Source organism: Nyctibius grandis, chromosome 4 (genome assembly GCF_013368605.1).
Source record: "Nyctibius grandis isolate bNycGra1 chromosome 4, bNycGra1.pri, whole genome shotgun sequence".
Classification (NCBI taxonomy): domain Eukaryota; kingdom Metazoa; phylum Chordata; class Aves; order Nyctibiiformes; family Nyctibiidae; genus Nyctibius; species Nyctibius grandis.
The window spans coordinates 30,055,777-30,075,537 of NC_090661.1; the positions used below are offsets into that span (position 1 = coordinate 30,055,777).

Consider the following 19,761-nt stretch of genomic DNA (forward strand, 5'->3'; position numbering starts at 1 on the left):
CTGAAAGGAAAAAATGCGTCTTAGATCAACTTAAAGAATAAATCCGTTTACAGAAGGGCCTGATGCTTACCTGGCTTCACCATGCTTCCAAAGCCTGCTTTCTTTCACAAGTACACAGTAAACACTCTAAAACATCATTTGGGTGACTGATACCTCTTCTTTTGTTACTCTGTACTATACAATGAATGGTCTGTGTGTAGTTATCTCTTGGGAAAGAACACTGAAGTGCTGACACCATTATGTTTGAACTCTGTGAGATCTGCTGCTTAAGCTGTGTCATGACAGGGTCCATTCACGTAGGCCAATAATATATAACTTGTAACAGTCAGTGGTTAACATGTGGTGGTGCAGTATTTTTCCTGTGTGGTTTGACTTGCAGGTCTTTGGACAAACATCTTTACTAGGAATTTGCTGGATGGCTTGTACTGGTCCTCAAATTCAAATGAATTCTGGGAACGATGGGCCAAAGATATGGTAGATATAGGTAAGAGTTTCAAAATCAATATTTGTTTTTGACCAGACAGTGCTTCCTATTGAGGATTAAGAAAGATACACTATTGCTACTGTTTGTGTATAATCTCACACATTCTCCCTAATTGCTGCATGTTGTGTTGCCTCACTATGGATCTTCCATCAAGATTTTCACTTCTATCAGAATGATCACTATGTGATGTTTTAATCTTAATTTAATTTTATTTTATTTTTAACCCAGAGGCACACTTCATGCTAGTTACAAATGGTTTTCATTTAAAATTTGCTCATGCTCTGTTGAATGACTCCTCCCATGACTACAGATGAGAAGGGTGGCTTTTACTTGTAGCCAAAAGTACAAAGCTAGTGTGTCATTTGAAAGAGTAAAAGACAGAAGTTGTGCTTGCTTTAAACAAAACCAAATATCCCTTTGTTTAAATGGGATTGGTCATGTGCATATGTTTTCAAGCAGACTGCAAGAAACAGGGAGGGGAGGGACCCACAAGAAGACAGCAAGGACAGCTAGCCAGTAAAGGTGCCTGGCAGAACAGATTGCTATTGTTTTATTCTCACAGTTCCTTCTCTATTTCAGAAAAACATTCCCCTGAGGATGATGTCACTGCCATTGAGCCTCCATCTTGTTTGTCAGGGAAGTTGTATGAAATGTTTCAGGACATTATGACCAAGCGTCCACTACTGGGAAAGTCTCATAACTTCCTGAGAGGCTTAGAATTTCATAAGGATTATAGCCATCAGAAAAAATTTATTGAATGGAAAGGTAACTGCAACAAAGAGTTAGCTGCAGTGCGCAGGTAACATCTCAGATTTTTTTTTTAGCCTTTGGAAATCTCACATTTAGAGATATTTTCCCAGGGTTTGGAAATATGCTGAGATGGAACTATGTTCATTGTGTCTGTTTCTTTAGGGTAACAGGTTAAAATGAACTAGTCCATGGGCCACTCTTTCACCTCCTGAAGATATCTGTAATTTGGGTCAAAGCACGCTCTTCTACAGGAAGTTTGTTACTCTGCATAGGTACAGTACTCAAAAGATTCAGAAAAGGTAGAATCTTTTGAGGTCAGGAAACAAAGGTAACACCGGAAGCATAAAATAGCAGGTTATTATGTGGATCAGATGAAGGAAAGAACTGGTGGCAAGCATGTGGTTGCCCATATGTGTTATTTCTGCCTGATGATTTATCCATCCGGACAAAGGGACATCTTTAACCCTACAGAAACAGAAATACCAAGATCCAACAACAGAAAGTTAAAGCCACGTAGGTTTAGACTGTATATATTAAACAAACAGAATGTGTAGACTTGGTGTATAAATTGAACAGCATTTTTTCCACGGCCTATGCTCTGCAGGCAGGCAAAGTAAACATTGTAATAGTTTTACCTCAAAATCTATGAAACAATCTGTGAAATGATAGCAAGGTGATGGAGCTGAGGTTTTGTGCATCACAAACCTTCCTGAAATCCCAGCATCCTCATTTTTTCCATTGGCAGGTAGCAGTGTGGGAGGACCCCACATTATTAAGAATAATCTGACTTCAGCAAGAAAGCACATGTGCTCTGCCTCCTCTGCATCCTTCTCTTTGGCAACTTATATTTTCTTTCCCCCGTTTCATTCAAGTTACAACACTTTTTGTCCCTGGCTGCCATTGCTACATGGTTTTCTGACAATGGCAAGAGATGGTGGAGCTTTTTGTGGATTAAGGCAGAGGCCACAATGTGCTAAGTACTTTCAAAATGTTCAGTAAGCAAGAAGTCCATGTCCTAAAAGAGTCTGCTCTAAGAAAACAAGTGAGAGAAGAAGAAAACAAGTAGCATAAGAAGGGTGGGTGAGAGAAGAAGCAAGCAAGTAGCTTAAGAAGGTAGATGAAGGCTAAAATTGTCAGTCAGTAAATGTGAAAAAGAATAATTTTTCTTACATTTGCTGACTAGCAATTTTGTAAAGGCAAATGGGTAAAAGCAGATTTCAAGGAGGATTTGGAGGAAGAGAGCATAGGGACACTAAAGACTACCTCAGGGTAGATATTCTACAAATAAAGTAAAATAAGTGGAAAGCACGAAGTCTGGAGTGGGAAAAGGGAAACAAAGCCTGGAGTGGGAAAAATCAGCAGATTTTGTATCCTCTTTTGGCTGCCTGCACGAGACCAAGCTAGAACCAAGTACAGATACATCTCTAGGAGCAAGAGGAGATGCCATCTCTGTGAGCAGAAATGATAGCCTCATGGTAGGTGAAGTCTCCAGAATATAGCTGTGTTCTAAAGGCTTCCCTGCAGCTCACGTTATCTGACACATTAAAACAAGACTTTAAATGCCATGTGAAAAGCCTAATTTTCATGGTGAGAAATTTAAGAACTCATAGCCTGGAATTAGTGTAATACATTTACAGTAGGGTTCATGCTTTTGAGGAAATTCCTGAGGCAGGACTTCTTCAAAGTCCCTTTTTTGGGTGTAGGATGGAAGAAGAGACTGTCCCAGGGAAATGCCTACTTCTATTTCACATATCCAGCTATGAATAAATGCTGCACAGTTCCATCTCTGTGATGAGAAAATGGGGGTAACAGAATTTCAACTAAAAATATTCACCAGGCCAAATAAAACTAGGTACACTCTGTTTCTTCTGTGAGAGACTGCAAGCAAATGTCTGTCATTACAGCAGAATCTGTGAATTCCCAGCAGCCATGAATGCTAATATAAGCAAATAATTTTGTAAAGACCTGACAGTGAGGGAATGGAAAAAAGATGAGTTATTACTCCAAGCTGCTGTCAAACATTCCAGGCTATGGAACAAACTGGAGTTATTCTGCACAGTTTAAATCGACAGTACAGAATGAGGTCAAGGAGGCACAGACACCGAAAGAAGTGAAATGCTGGAACTTACCTGCAGTATTTCTGTGATCAACAGTTTCTTAAAATACCCAAGCACAAATGATTTAAGGCTCAAGGGGTCTGCTCTGGGCTTTGCTGCCTCATTTTGTGAACTTGAGGAACTCTCTTAAACCATTATTTTGATATTTAAGACCATGGCAAAAGGTTTCTTATTCCATGGGGCTAGAAATGGCACCAGGGGAACAACAGTGGACTTGCTGTCTACAGGGCAGGCTGGTGGGGTTGCTAGCAGAGAAATAAGAGTCTATCAGAAACTGGCTTTAGATCTCAACTTGCCAGTTGGTATAATCCCCTTTTGTCTCCTTTTGGTGTTAAAGTGAGGTTTAATTAATTCAAGCAATATTTTAAGCTGTTGGCAGGGAATGCTGTGTGCATGATGTGGTATTTTTTTTGCAGCATGGCTGAGATAATTTATATGAGAGATCACTGAAAGCAGGTTGAAGTCAGATTTTTCACCCTGGAAGAGGAGTCTAATCCTGAAAATGAAAAAGCAAAAAAGAGAAATGCAAAAGTGCAGTCATGTACTTCATTTATTAGTTTTGTTGCTATACTGTGAAATTGTTTTTGTTGTTTGCATTTTTCCCAATTCTTAGGGGAAAAAAAATTGGCTAAAGTCTGTATTCTGTGAAAAATCAATCCCCAGAGCAGCTGTGAGGCCAGTGGAATCTGTGTCTCAACTGTCCTCTGCCTGGCTGCCTCACGGCCTGCCTTTGTGAGTGTGCCTGGGGGAGTGTGGTAACAGGCCAGATGTGCTCAGACGTGCAGTTTGGAGGGCGTGCTCCCGAGGCCACATTCGTGGGCTCACGTTATGGAGGGAGGTGAGCCTGATCTTGAGGGCAACCAAGGGGCTGCCCTTAACATGTAGCACAGACAGAATTACTGACTCCTCCTTTCCTACCAATGCACCACTAACTATATTCAAAATGTTTTTCAGACACTGTGCTGGACTCTTTCGCTAACAATCTGACACCGCTGCAGAAATATCTTTGCTTGATAGATGTTGGCTATTTCATCAACACCAGTGGTGCAGCACTTTTCAAGCCAGAGAGGAATGTAGATGTCATCATCTCACTTGATTATGGTTTGGGGAATGTGTTCAAGGTGAGATTAACATGCTCTGCTCCTTGCAGCTCTGGTAAAACTCTTCTTGTGAAGCTGTGAGGTTTAATAGCCAAATTCATAACCGATGCTCAAATTACATAATGACCAGTCACTCCAAAAATGACTAATTGGTAAAGGCATGGAAGTGATACTCACGTTAGAAAGGTTAGCTTGTGAGGTGAGTAATGGATTTTGTTGGTGTTGTGAAGAAGAGGACTGAATGAGGCTTGATCACTGCAGGTTGTATTGTAGGTACCATGCTTATATAGTTTTAATCACATCTTTCAGGGATTCTGCAGGTCCACCTAGGTGGTCAGGAATATTATTCTGCCTTCCCTTTAGTTGTTTTTTTTTGTGGTGAGGAAGGATGGGGATTGATCAACAGAACAGTGAATGCAGATGCCTGTGTTATTAAAACTTTCAAGTAAGCAACTGTCCAAGTCTTGATCGTATACTCAAGAGCAAACTAGTCACCATGTCTTGGAGGAGGAATGACACTTCCCTCAAGACCAGAACTGTAGAAACTGTTAGGCTCTTTTCTCTGTAGTGGATTGGAGCATACACTTCCTAGGATCCTCAGGGAATTGCAGTAACAATCGGTTGCTGGAGACCTTGATCCCTCCTGCTCTGTCCTCATGACAAATTCTAAGTTTGGCTTTTGGTCATTCCCTCTAGCTGTAAAAAACATCATAGGGTGATAAGAAGCATGTTCTGACTTGCAGTGAATGGTGGCAGAAAGTAGGGTTATTCTGTGGCTACTTTGGACTACACGTTCATTGCAGAGTGATTCTAGGGACTGAATTAAGTTGCCACAGTATTTCTATGATACTTCAGTAAACTTGATTCTTGTCTCAGTGTTGGCTTTAAAGCAATGACATTTTGTGTCCACAGCAATTAGAGATGACATACAAATACTGCAAGATACAAAAAATCCCATTCCCCAAAGTGGAGATAAGTAAAGAAGAAGAGAAGAACCCAAAGGAATGTTACGTGTTTTCAGATGCAGAGGACCCCAGAGCACCCATAGTAATCCATTTCCCACTGGTGAATGACACCTTTAAGGAATTCAAGGAGCCTGGTAAGTTCAGTCAACAAAACTATACTTTCTAGTTGAGTTCAAGCCATTTGTCTTTCCACAGCACGGATCTTATTTGTCCTGTGTAGCAATAATTTTAAGCAAGGGCACAGCCTTTGTGTGAGTGAGAACATCCTGTTTCCTACCCATCATGGTGAAGGTTCTAGAGCACAAGTCTTATGAGGAGCAGCTGAGGGAACTGGGGTTGTTTAGCCTAGAGAAAAGGAGGCTCAGGGGAGACCTTATTGCTCTCTACAACTACCTGAAAGGAGGTTGTAGCGAGGTGGGTGTTGGTCTCTTCTCCCAGATAACAAGCGATAGGACAAGAAGAAAAGGCCTCAAGTTGCACCAGGGGAGGTTTAGATTGGATATTAGGAAAAGTTTCTTCACTGAAAGGGTTGACAAGCATTTGAACAGGCTGCCCAGGAAGTGGTTGAGTCACCGTACCTCGAGGTATTTAAAAGATGTGTAGATGTGGCTCTTAGGGACATGGTTTAGTGGTGGACTTGGCAGTGTTAGGTTAATGGTTGGACTTGATGATCTTAAGGGTCTCTTCCAACCTAAATTATTCTATGATTCTATGGTCGTACATGTATAGAATCATAGAATGGTTTCAGTTGGAAGGGACCTTAAAGATCATCTAGTTCCAACCCTCCCTGCCACAGGCAGGGACACCTTTCCACTAGATCAGGTTGCCCAAAGCCTCATCCAATCTGGCCTTAAACACTGCCAGGGAGGGGGCAGCCACAACTTCTCTGGGCAACCTGTTCCAGTGTCTCACTACCCTCACAGTATATAATTTCTTCCTGATATCTAATCTAAATCTACCCTCTTTCAGTTTAAAACCATTCCCCCTCGTCCTATCACTACATGCCCTTGTAAAAAGTCCTTCTCCCGCTTTCCTGTTGGCCTCCTTCAAGTACTGGAAGGCTGCTATAAGGTCTTCCTGGAGCCTTCTCTTCTCCAGGCTGAACAGCCCCAACTGTCTCAGCCTGTCTTCATAGGAGAGGTTTTCCAGCCCTCTGATCATCTTTGTGGCCTTCCTCTGGACTCGCTCCAACAGCTCCATGTCCTTCTTATGTTGGGGGCCCCAGAGCTGGATGCAGTACTCTAGGTGGGGTCTCACGGGAGTGGAGCAGAGGGGCAGAATTACCTTCCTTGACCTGCTGGCCACACTGCTTTGGGTGCAGCCCAGGATACAATTGGCCTTCTGGGCTGCAAGCGCACATTGCCAGCTCATGTTGAGCTTCTCATCAACCATCACCCCCAAGTCCTTCTCCTCAGGGCTGCTCTCAATCCATTCTCCACCCAGCCTGTATTTGTGCTTGGGATTGCCCCGACCCACAGGCAGGACCTTGCACCTGGCCTTGTTGAACTTCATGCGGTTCGCACAGGCCCAGCTCTCAAGCCTGTCAAGGTCCCTCTGGATGGCATCCCTTCTCTCCAGCATGTTGACCGCACCACACAGCTTGGTGTCATCAGCAAACTTGCTGAGGGCACACTCAATCCCACTGTCCATGTCGCTGACAAAGATGTTAAACAGGACCGGTCCCAATACCGACCCCTGAGGAACGCCACTCATCACTGGTGTCCACTTGGACATCGAGCCATTGACCGTGACTCTTTGAGTGCAACCATCCAGCCAATTCTTTATTCACCGAGTGGTCCATCCATCAGTTCCATGTCTCTCCAATTTAGAGACAAGGATGTCATGCGGGACAGTATCAAATGCTTTGCACAAGTCCAGGTAGATGACATCAGTTGCTCTTCCCCTATCCACCAGCACTGTAACCCTGTCGTAGAAGGCCACCAAAATTATCAGGCATGATTTTCCCTTAGTGAAGTCATGCTGGCTGTCACCAATCACCTCCTTGATTTCCGTGTGCCTCAGTATAGTTTCCAGGAGGATCTGCTCCATGATCTTGCCAGGCACAGAGGTGAAACTGACTGGCCTGTAGTTCCCCAGGTCTTCCTTTTTTCCCTTCTTGAAGATGGGGGTTATGTTTCCCCTTTCCAGTCAGTGGGAACTTCACCAGTCTGCCACAACTTCTCAAAAATGACAGAGAGCGGCTTAGCAACTTCATCCTCCAGTTCCCTCAGGACCTGTGGATGCACCTCATCAGGTCCCATGGACTTGTTCACCTTCAGGTTCCTTAGATGGTCTCAAACCTGATCTTCTCCTACAGTGGGTGGTTCTTCATCCTTCCAGTCCCTGCCTCTGCCTTCTGGGACTTGCATGGTGAGGCTAGAGCACTTGCTGGTGAAGACTGAGGCAAAAAAGTCATTGAGTACCTCAGCCTTCTCCATATCCTGGGTAACCAGGTCTCCCGTCTATTTGCCTTTTCCATTGGGCTATGACTGAGGATGCCCAGTCATCTGTCAGGCCAGGTTTAAGTTACTGCGTTCAGCTCAGAGCACATGAGTTTCCACCATGGCAGAGGAGAAGGAGGTGTTAACTCTTTTCCTGTTAACCTAATCATGTTAACCTTCTCACCAAAACCGGGATTATGTTCCCCATACACAAAGTGAAACTGTATCTCTCATCCAGTAAACCATGATGCAACAGAGGTAGCTGAGGCAGGTCCACGTCTCTACTGATTAGCCTCCACAAACTCCACATACTGCTCAAGAGGCAGGTTAGCAAACCACAGCAGACTCAGTGATGTTGGGTAAGACACAGGACAGAATAAGGCTTTAAGCCACACCTCACACTGCAAGGCGAGGAGAAGGCAGCAGTTGCAATGGTAAGATGTTGGGGAAAAGACAGGGCCAGAATTCCTCCTCGATCTAGACAAGACCAAGAACATTTGCCAACTGCTTCGTCCCTCACTTTCCCCTTATCAATTTAAGACCTAGCAGTAAGCAAGCAGGCTGGGCACTGTTTTCTTCTCCCATACTCTCATGCCTTTGTGTCAACCACTGTCTAGATGGAGAGAATTAGCAAGTCTCTCCAGCAATAATAAGAATGAAGTTTGTGGCCAGAAGGAACAGACATATGGCTGCTAACAGCTGGGTCAAGTAATTCTGTTGTGAACATGCTCAGAAAAATAAATTTTTCTGGAGGTGGAGGGGATGCAATGTTTAGTTGGCATAAGGGTAAGAAGCATAACAGTTACTGATCATCCTACCTTGGCCTAGCCATTATATGGTGTTGGTACAAGCATCATGGGAGAGAAAGGTTACTTCCTTTAATAAAAGACAGTGAATTAGGAAGAGCTGTCAGAAAAGCTCTGTTAGTCTGTGGTGTACACAAGGGAGAGCCTGTATTATTCACAGAGAAGAGCCTTGTCCTGTACTTGCTAAGGAGCTTTGCACACAAGTTTGGCAGCCCTGTGCACATGATTAACAGACAGCAAGTTTCTCAGGTAACACAGCTCATATCCTTCTTCCCTTTCTCCAGGGACTTCAACAAGAGACATGGCTTTGCTCTGGGGACATAGAGAGTTGGGCTGGCTCTGTGTAGAGGCCCAGCAGGCCCTGGGCAGTGCGATCTGCCCTCAGGTGCTGTCTTTGAATGCAGGCATGAAAAAGGCCAAGTTAGAAGAAGAGAGCCTCAGTATAGACTAGGTCTTCCCAACAGCTTGTGTGATACTCTTCAAAATCAGACAGGTGGTATCTTTTTGGTGCCTCTGCTGTTTGACTTCCTCAACCTCAGCTCTTCCTCTGTGCTGGAGCTCTTACAGCAATGAATCCTGAAATATCTCACACACTACCTTTTGAGTTATCAGGCTACAGGGAACTTCTGCTCCCCCTTGCTACTGCTCAGCACAGCAGACACAGCATTCACTCTCCTTCCAGCTTTACCCAAAATTATGTTGTGGTTCTGGGACCACAGCAAAATGGATGTCTCTGAGGGAACATTTGGGGAAGGTTATAAACAGCAGCAGAACAGGTTAAGTAAAGCTCCTTTTCTGCTATGATGTTCACTATGCTCAAAGAATATGTGCAGTAAGAGATACACCAACAAAATCACGTTTAGAAACTGTACAGATTAAGAGAGGAGGCACCCAGTGGAGGGAACTAGGCTTGTTAGGTGGACGCTAGAGATGGTCCAAATGGCAATATGTGGTGAGATAAGGCCATTGAGCAGTGGCTAGCAGGTAAAACAGGTGGGTGTTTTATAGTCTCTCTCTAAATGAAAGATGGATGAGATTATACAGAGCAAAGTAGCTGCTGCAGCTTCTCAGCGCTCCAGGCCCAAATTCGTGAGCTGTGATGCTCACCTGCATGTCTCTGAGGAGCTGGTGATTCATCAATCAAGCTGACAGCCGTTAACTGATGTGGGTGATTGGGGGAGGAGGGTCCTTGGCAACCTGCTTGCTTGGATTTCACGTTTGACAGTGGAGATTTTCTTTTCTAGATGGCTGAGAGACACCTTGTGGAATGTGGGTATTTAATTTTCCTGCTTTTAACTATTTAAATTCTAGAAAAGAGAGAGAATCAGCTTGAGAAGTACCCATTTACAATACAACTATAGACTGTGCTTTTGGGTACCTGAGACAGATGCAGCTGTATCTGGATGTGGATAGCACAGATAATATGGCTCTCTGAATATTGGGACGCTCAATGAAGCAAAACTTGGACATTTCTAATACAGCCACTTCTAGTGACAGCCTGTGTCCAGCACTCTGAGATCACACTGCACAGGAACCACTAGGTTGGACTAAATCCTGCTGTGTCTCAAGCAAAGTTCATGTGTCATTGTCATGCAGTTCTGGTAGACATCATAGGGAAAATCTCAGTAGTCTGTTTGTAGCCCCACTGACAATCACCTCACAATACATCTGTGGTTTGGGCATATTTGCCTCACACTGCAAGACGATGGGTAAAAAAGAGAGAGAAAAGAAGTGTAACTCTAAACATTTGTAGAAGAATAAATATGAGGCTGCTGAAGTCCCTGGTGGAGGGGACTAGGGTGTCCTGCTTTTAGGCAAAAAGATTGACCCAACAGGGAGGATGGATGTTGGTAACTCCAAGGTTAACCCAAGGCTGAAGTGGAGCTGAAGGTTCAGAGGCTGGTGTGGGGTGCTCTGTTCCCTCTGTACCTCCACACTCTGCAACAGGCGATCCTGCCTGGTTAGCATCACACAGCCTCCTTGTATGTACTAGGTTGTCCACTCGCTCTAGCTGGCACATACGCTCTCATCACCGCTAACTGAGGTCTGATCATGGATTTTGGAAGCTGTTCCAGGTGTGTGGCTTGTCTGAGAGTCAGACTTAGAGGGTTTGGAAAAGGATGTGGACCCAGCGGTATGCTGCCCAGGAATGACTGTCTGCAGGGGCAGGACGAGGGGGAAGGTAATGATTCCTGCCAGCCCTGCTGAGGGAATTCCAGGTCTGATCTTTAGCATGGGGAGAAGGAGGAGCAGCTGGGAAAGCTGACCAGGAATGTCTCTTTCAAGCTGTGAGGGGGGTGCAGTCTTTCCTGGAGACTGTTTTTAACAGCGAGTTCTGCCAAGTAGATCCGTCCCCTCCAATAGCATGTGTTTTGTGCTCCAGATTCAGCTCACTGTGGTGGCTTTTGTCTTTCTCTGCAGGGGTAAAGCGCTGTGTCTCAGAGATGGAAGAAGGCAAAGTAAATCTGGACAACAACTGCTCACCCTATTACCTCATTAGGCTAATCTATTCCTCTGAAAATTTTGACAAACTCGTGAACCTGAGCAAATATAACATCCTCAATAACAAAGACTTGCTCCTCCAGGCAATCCGGAGTGCTGTAGAACGGAGGAGAAGCGTCAGGACTGGGAATCTCCCCAGCCACTCTGGAGCTGGATACTGCTAGGCTGGGTTTTTGCACTGTTCCCCACTGAAGGCTATGACAGTCACATTACAACACATCACAGTCACATTATAATGTGTCACAGTCACATTACCACACATCACGGTGTTCATTAGTTGCAGGAAACTGAGGAAACCTGTACATTTCTCATCTTGCCATGTTCAAGTTCCTAGCTTTCAAAAGGGTTTATTTAATCTCCTTCCCCCAGGTTTTCAGACCATGAGAGCCTCATACTGTGGTCTCACTTGTTAAGAAATTAGGGTCCTGGTTAGCAGAGACCTTCCAGGATCTCTCCGATGTTATAGAATATGGTGGTGGTGACAGTGATAGTTCCTCGTATGTGCTTGTCCCCTCAATCCTGAGCCCATTGTCAGTGTCTTTTCAATGCTTCATTACAAACTAAGTCCTGGCCATTTGCATTCAATAATGTCCAGATTTTCAGATAGGCTGAGCAACTAGAATTTGCACTGAATTGGTGGGCTCAGCTTTGAAGTCAGGCCAAAGAGTCATATATATCTGTGAACAACGGCCAAAGTGCAAAGTGGACAATTGCATTCTGTCTGGCCCATTCCCCTTGCTGATTTAGAAATTATTCCTTTTTTCCATTCCCCTGCAAGAGTTTGGCATAGAGACGCTGCTCCAGACTGCCACATTTCAAGGAAAGAGGACATTTAGCTGCAGAGAGCGAGTATGGTTCTTTTGAGTCTTGGCTGGAGGAAAAATTCTACGTAAGGCATGAGTGATTATATTGATTTACACGGGTAATGCCTTTATGCATTAACATGTCAAGAGCCTGAAACAAGTTTTTGATACCAGAAACTCAGGTGGAATAATTACCATAGACTCAAGTACATTTAATTTAATAATCAGGACCAAGATGTAAGCTGGTGCTCCTTACGTATGTAAACTGAATGTAGGATAACATAACTCACTAACAGAGTGCATAGCCATTGTGTTTTCACTCCCACAGGATTTTTTTTTCCCTCTACAGTCTTCTATCCCTAACATCATAGGCAAGGTATTTTTAATAGGTGCCACACTAAAATACAGCACAAATAAAAAAAAAAAAGGAAATTCTTTATCACACCTCCTTGCTGGAGGAAAATATTTGGAAAAATGATGCCTGGTTTTCATTTGCTTTGCAGTGCAGTGAGAGACTTTGCCTTGAACTAGGAGCTTGGAACATCTTTATAGCCCTCCGCTGTATTAAAAAGATGGTAGGGAAGGATGCTAAGCAATACGAAACAGAGCTCCACAGAAGTCAAAGAAGTTTCCAGACCTCCTAGCACTGAAGGATTTGGACCTGCTTCTGGTTTATTTAATCCAAACACAGCATATCCATTGGGACCTCCAAGGAAAATCTTATACATTTCTTGTGTGTTGGAAATTTACTTGATACCTATACTTAGTTTTACTTGAAATCCAAAATTAGACAAAGAAAGAGAAACAGGGGTCTGGCTTTTTGGTATACACAGACAGTACTCAAGCTCAGAGGGAGACAGAGCATTTACAAAAGGCTTCATTGCCCAAACCCTGCATCTACTAAGTGTTTCTGCTGCTGCAAGCAATGGCAATGAATAAGCCTCAGCAACAGTCCTTGTACAATGCTTATTTGCTGAGCTAAGGAATACCATGCAAAACCTGACGAATCTTAACAGCTGGAATGCAACTGTACAACTGAATTCAGACCATGAGAATATAAGAACTAATCGGATACTGGCTGCAAGAAAAAAACAAAGAGCCATTTTGAGTTGAAAGGTGAGATGGCAGCAGGGGGCTATCTCAGAAGAGAGAGTTCTACCAGCAGGATCTATTACCTTCGTGTGGAAGAGCAGCACATCCTGGCACAGTGTGCCAGGTATATGCACATACAAGCACATGTGGCTATATGCATGCACTTGCACAGAGTATGCACTGTTTTCATGCTCCTCTGGCCGGTCCTATAAAGGAATCCCTTCCTATAACCCACTTGTACAGAACAAAAACTGATTCCAGTATGACTGCGAAGAAGCTGCGTGCTCCCACGTCCCGTGGCCTGGTGCACCCTGATTCTCTCAGGCTCTGGCGCTTGGCCCCACAGCCAGTCAGTGTTTGACCCCCATGCTCACCTTGGCCAGGCAGCAGGAACAGAAGGGATGGACAAGGAGTGAGTGAGGCCATCATGCTGCCCTTCTCCATGCCCTCATTGCTTTGGTGTGCTTGGGGCATGAAATTATTGCTTGCATCTTCCAGCATTTTGCTATTACACAGGAGGTGCAAAGGGCTGAGCTGGAGGAGAGGGCTGGGGGCTGAACAGCTTGTGGGGAGTCCCAATAATAGCAGCTGACAGCAGTTTTTCTGCTGCAGTGGTTAAAGGACTCAGTTCAGTCAGGAATACTGGTGTTCTTCACAACAGACTGGGATTTCTTTCGACACTAAACAAATATATCATCTAACTGAAGCTGGAAGACCTGGCCTTCAGGAACAGAGATTCAGGGCAGCCCCTGCCAAGATACAGCAGATTCGTCAGGAACAAGACCACCAATGATGTTATGTAATTGCTTTTTGTTTACATATCATCCATACCATAAATAAGAACACCGTTTTACCTCATCGACCTAATTTTTATGCTCTGCTGCTGCAAAAAGATACTCTTGTTTTGTTCATGGGCTACAGTAAGTGATCTGTAACCCTCATGAACCTTGGCAGCACATGCCCAGCAGCAAGGCAGCTCAGCCATGCTCAGAAAATTGGGTCTCTAAATGCTCCACAGACCGATAACTGGGGCATGTTTGGGGCATTTGTAGTGCTGTGAATGCAAACGGAAATGCCCACTAAAATGTGAAAGAGCCAAATACCCCACAGGGTTTTCAAGTAACCCACAGTCAGTGGAGAATAACTTTTCTGAGGGACTGTTAAACCCTGTGATAGAGTGAGGGAGGTGGCTATGGGTAGGGAAGGAGGTGGGGAGGTGTGTGACTCTCCCTTTGCCAGGAGAAATGTCAGCCAACGTTGTGCCAACACTTGACGTAGGGCCGGGGACGGCTGTTTAATCTTGCAGCCCACAGGCATAGACAAGCGTGTGCCCCTTCATCTCCTTGCGGCCCCATGTGGTACCCCTGTAGCCTTAAATGGTAATAGTTTTTTTTAAATATATTTTTTGCATTTTAGAGCCTGAAATGATGTGAGGGCTGTACCATTGACCATCCAAGTGGTGGGGTATTTTTTTTGTTTTGGTGGGTTTTTTTGGTTTTGTAGCAGGACATGGAAGGAGTATGTTGCTTCCCTGACGGTGTGTCAGAAGGACCTGGAGGCATTAGTGAGGGCAGAAGCTGCTGGAGGACTCTGCAGGGTGGAGGGACCCACACCTGGCACAGTCTTATCCATGCAGCTTGTTGGGAAGTAGTGGCTGGCACATTCTGCCCCCCACCAAAGCACACCTGGGCTCTGGTTCAGAGCATGCTAATTTGCACAGCCCGAAACTCACAAAACTATAGAGCATAGTTGCAGTGACATAGGGCTGATCAGTGACCTGCGATTAGGTCTGCTCCTTGGTCCTTGTTGCCTTTAGGGTGTAGATGGAGTCTAAGGGAATGGAAGACTGAAATGTCGTGTGTTTGTTCCCCAAAGGCTGTATGTTCGTTCCTTGTCCCCAGTCTTGCCTGGCCTGGTGCCACAGGCTGTCGAATGGCTGTTAGAGAAGAGTGCATGAAAACCAAAGCAGGCACTGCGAGGAGAAAGCTGTCTCTCCGTGTCTCACCATGAAGAGGGGTGTGTGTGTGAAAAGGCACATGGTGTGTTTTACTGTTCTGGCATTATGTTTGCTTAACCACCAAAGATGAATGCATGCATGCATGCAAACACCTAATCCAAAATGCACCCCAGATCACTGCTCTCAGATGAACATTTTTCTGGAAAACCCCCACAAATACAGAGCTTGCGATCTGCTGCCAAACACAAAGGAAACAAAAGTTTGTTCTTATAACTGTTAGCTACTCTTTATAGAAATTGCTTGCTTGTGTCTTTTAACCATTTAATAATATACTAATTACAAATAAAATATTGCAAAGGAACACCAGATTCATGAAAGTCTTTATGTGCTTAAAACATGAAACTACATTTTTCCCAGTTGTATTAGCACTACTTATGCTAGATGCCTGCTGAGCACTTTGTAGGGCATTTACTGGTTTCAAGATTGGGTGGAAAAAAATCAGAAAGATGTTCTGGTTTACAAAGGCATTGAGAAAAAAAGTGAACAAAATCTACCTCCTGTGATAAAACCCTCTTCAGTGGAACGGCACAAGGCAGGGTAGGAAGGCAACTGTACTGAGCCACAGCCAGGGCACACCTTTATTTTGCATCATGGTGATTTGATTTAATTCCTTTCACCGAGCTTTACTGTTATCAATGAAATGGTGAGTTTAAAACACCTAAGTTAAAAAAAAGAAAGCGTTTTTGTTTTTTTTTTGTAAAAGTGGTTAAAAGTTATCAACAATAAAGGAAAATGCACCAGTTTTCCATTACTTTCATTTGCTGTATTTTTTTGTGACAGGCAGCGGCTCCAGCAGAGGTACAGCAGATGAGAGAGCTGGACTAGCCAAAAAAAAACCCAAAATGTAACGATTAGATCTCCTTGTTGGATGTGAGTGACTGATCTGAACCAGTTAGAACATAAATTTAAACTCTAGATGTTGCATGTACCCATGAAGTATTTACATAAACCTGGTGTTGTGCACTCTCCTTCCCTCCCACTGGAAAATGAGTGAAGGCAGAGGAGAAAACTGCAAGCAAAGAGCAAGAACCATGCTCCAGGCTGGCTAAAAAAGGACTGAGGCTGAAGGCCTTGTCAGAGGAGTTAAAGACTTGAAGCTTTAGCTTCTACTTCTCAGGGAAGAGCCCCCAGCCACTACACTGTCCTAGGTGAAAAAAAAAATGCCTTTTCTCCCCAGCTGCGTGCTAGGTAACTTTTCTTTGGCTCAGAAACAGAGATAAGTAGGGAAAAAAAGATAATCTTCCTCATGATTGCACCATACCTTAATAAGTAGAGCTTAAAATCCAAATGGTTGCACCAGTAGATAGGTATTTAAGCAAAAAAGGGCTAAAGAGGCCCCACCCCATGCTGGAGGGTTCATCTCATCACTCCTTCATTAGCCTCAGGAGCCTGGGCTAAATCTGGGGTGGCAGGACTTGAATCTGTGTCTCAGGTGAACAGTCTTATTGGCATGTTATTTTGAGGTGCACCAGGAGTCTCTTTCTTTCCCTTTTGGATCTGCTCTGCTTCATCCTGACTGGTCAAAAAAGCAAATTCAGGATCAGAGCTGAAACTTGCTCTCTACGAGCCCGTTGCAGGGTGTGGACCTCCAGACGTGAGAGTGTTTGGACAAAAACGCATGCCCAGCTTTAACTGCATGCCTGCCACTTTCCTATATTATTACACCTCTTAGGCATAAGGATTTAAAGTACATGGAGATGAGAATCCCAGTTGAACCCTCTTGCATATCCAGGCTGAGGCACAGAAAAAAAAAAAAAAAAAAGAGAGAGTCAACAGCAGCTCTGTGCCGAATGCTTTTCTTCCAGGCTTGGACTTCTCCCTGGAAGAGCACTGGCAGTCGCGCCTCTGCTCATGGGGAGGAGCTACATTTCTAAAACCATACTGATTACTAAATTTTCCCCTCTTGAAGAGAAAGGAGGCTGTCCACAGCTGCTAAAAATTTCCAGGCGTAGCACACTGCTAACACACCGTTCAGATAGGACTTCTTAAGAGAAAAATTACCTTGAGCAGCCTTGGTGTTAGACAAACTGGTTTTGTGGTGGCAAACGGGAAGGAAAGAATAACATGCCTTTGAGGTCAAAACCTCCACTTCCCAAAACAACCAAACCTGCCTAACCTACAGTGCACAAACAATCCTGCTGCATTGTCCCTATCAGCATTTTTAATTGGTTTGGGTGCTGTGATGTGCAGTGACTAGTGCTGGTAACAGGTCCCAGGACTGACCTGTGCTATGTGGAGTCCTCTGGGGACACGCATGGGCTGGGCCTGGGCAGGAATTAGGGCATCAGGGTGGTCAGCAGAGCTTGCTGCTGTGGTTGCACATCTTCCCTTGAGAAGTAGGAAAGCTTAAGGCATTGAAATATGTTCTGGGGGAAAACATGATATTCATAAACATTGAATTATATTAGAAAGATAGAGTTTAGTTTTGGGTTATGGGGAGGAGACTTGCTTGGCATCTCCATGAGTTTCTTCATTTCATTTGCACAGAGTCCTTGGAAGAACAAAATCTGCATCTCCTGGCTTTCACCCTCCCAGAACAACAGTTACCAGGAATTTCCTTTTTGTTGGCACCCAGGACTGGAGCAGTCGCATATATCTAGCCTGGATTTCTCTGCTGGGAATGTGTAATAAACATCTAACCCATTGCACCTCTATGATGCCCCATATTTAAGGATGTAAGGGTTTTCCTAAAGCCTTAGACCAATTTACTGCTCGGTACCAGAGGAGAGAGGAAGGAGGCAAGAGTCCTCCCTCCCAGAAATGGCATGCAGCTTCATATTATAGTTCTGCTGTGGAAGAGTTTAGGTATCATCCTATGTGACCATGTCTCTTAATGCTAATGCCAATATGTTCTATTCAGACAGCAAGATACTTTGAGCAAGGATTTTAGCTTTCTACTTCAAGCATTCACAACTAATTCATTGATATGAGTACTACGAGTAGCATAAAACTGTAACTGTATGTAATGATAAACTACTGACCAGTGTATATTGCAGTGTGACAAATCCAGACAGAACTTAAAAAGAGCCATGGGCATATGGAAGCAGCAGTTTTAATGTGAGGGTAGTGAGACACTGGAACAGGTTGCCCAGAGATGCTGTGGATGTCTGCTCCCTGGCAGTGTTTAAGGCCAGATTGGATGGGGCTTTGAGCAACCTGGTCTAGTGGAAAGGTGTCCCTGCCTGTGGCAGGCGGATTGGAACTAGATGATCTTTAAGGTCCCTTCCAACCCAAAACATTCTATGATTCTATGATAATAACGGTAATGACATTGTTAAAAGAAAATAGAAACCACATTCATGAGATATAAACCAGTTCCTGAAGGTAAAATAGTTATTTGCAGGAGAGAGAAGGAGAGAATCACAGAATCACAGAATGTTAGGGATTGGAAGGGACCTCGAAAGATCATCTAGTCCAATCCCCCTGCCGGAGCAGGATTACCGAGACCATATCACACAGGAACACGTGCAAGTGGGTTTTGAATGTCTCCAGAGAAGGAGACTCCACAACCTCTCTGGGCAGCCTGTTCCAGTGTTCGGTCACCCTCACCGTAAAGAAGTTTTTCCTCATATTTATGCAGAACCTCCTGTGTTCCAGCTTGCACCCATTGCCCCTTGTCCTGTCAAGGGATGTCACTGAGAAGAGCCTGGCTCCATCCTCATGACACTTGCCCTTTACATATTTATAAACATTAATGAGGTCACCCCTCAGTCTCCTCTTCTCTAAGCTAAAGAGACCCAGCTCCCTCAGCCTCTCCTCATAAGGGAGATGTTCCACCCCCTTAATCATCTTCGTGGCTCTGCGCTGGACTCTCTCTAGCAGTTCCCTGTCCTTCTTGAACTGAGGGGCCCAGAACTGGACACAATATTCCAGATGCGGCCTCACCAGGGCAGAGTAGAGGGGGAGGAGAACCTCTCTTGACCTGCTAACCACACCCCTTCTAATACACCCCAGGATGCCATTGGCCTTCTTGGCCACAAGGGCACACTGCTGGCTCATGGTCATCCTGCTGTCCACTAGGACCCCCAGGTCTCTTTCCCCTACACTGCTCTCCAACAGGTCTGTCCCCAACTTGCACTGGTACATGGGGTTGTTCTTGCCCAGATGCAGGACTCTACACTTGCCCTTGTTATATTTCATTAAATTTCTCCCCACCCAACTCTCCAGCCTGTCCAGGTCCCTCTGAATGGCTGCGCAGCCTTCCGTTGTGTCAGCCACTCCTCCCAGTTTTGTGTCATCAGCGAACTTGCTGACAGTGCACTCTATTCCCTCATCCAAGTCATTAATGAATATATTGAATAGTACTGGTCCCAGTACCGACCCTTGAGGGACTCCGCTAGACACAGACCTCCAACTGGACTCTGTCCCATTGACCAACACTCTCTGGCTTCTTTCCTTCAGCCAGTTCACAATCCACCTCACTACCCGATCATCCAGACCACACTTCCTCAGTTTAGCTGCGAGGATGCTGTGGGAGACCGTGTCAAACGCTTTACTGAAATCGAGATAGACCACATCCACAGCTTTACCACCATCTATCCACCAGATTAAATCCTCATGAAAGGCTATCAAGTTGGTTAAGCATGACTTCCCCTTGGTGAAGCCATGTTGAGTGCCCCTAATGATCCCCCTATCCTTAATGTGCCTAGAGACAGCACCAAGGACAAGTTGTTCCATCACCTTT

The 19,761-nt window shown here is 44.6% G+C and overlaps 1 protein-coding gene across 1 annotated transcript in view; it reads left to right on the forward strand.

The window, feature by feature from the left end:
- Positions 1-15,776, forward strand: part of LOC137663145 (cytosolic phospholipase A2 beta-like) — a 54,277-nt gene extending 38,501 nt beyond the window's left edge. Inside the window, exons 18-22 of the mRNA XM_068400047.1 lie at positions 380-484; positions 1,064-1,249; positions 4,306-4,472; positions 5,364-5,550; positions 11,085-15,776. Of these exons, the coding sequence (XP_068256148.1) occupies positions 380-484; positions 1,064-1,249; positions 4,306-4,472; positions 5,364-5,550; positions 11,085-11,329 (890 nt within the window). The 3' untranslated portion in view covers positions 11,330-15,776. The remainder of the gene's footprint in view (positions 1-379; positions 485-1,063; positions 1,250-4,305; positions 4,473-5,363; positions 5,551-11,084) is intronic.
- Positions 15,777-19,761: the final 3,985 nt, after the last annotated feature.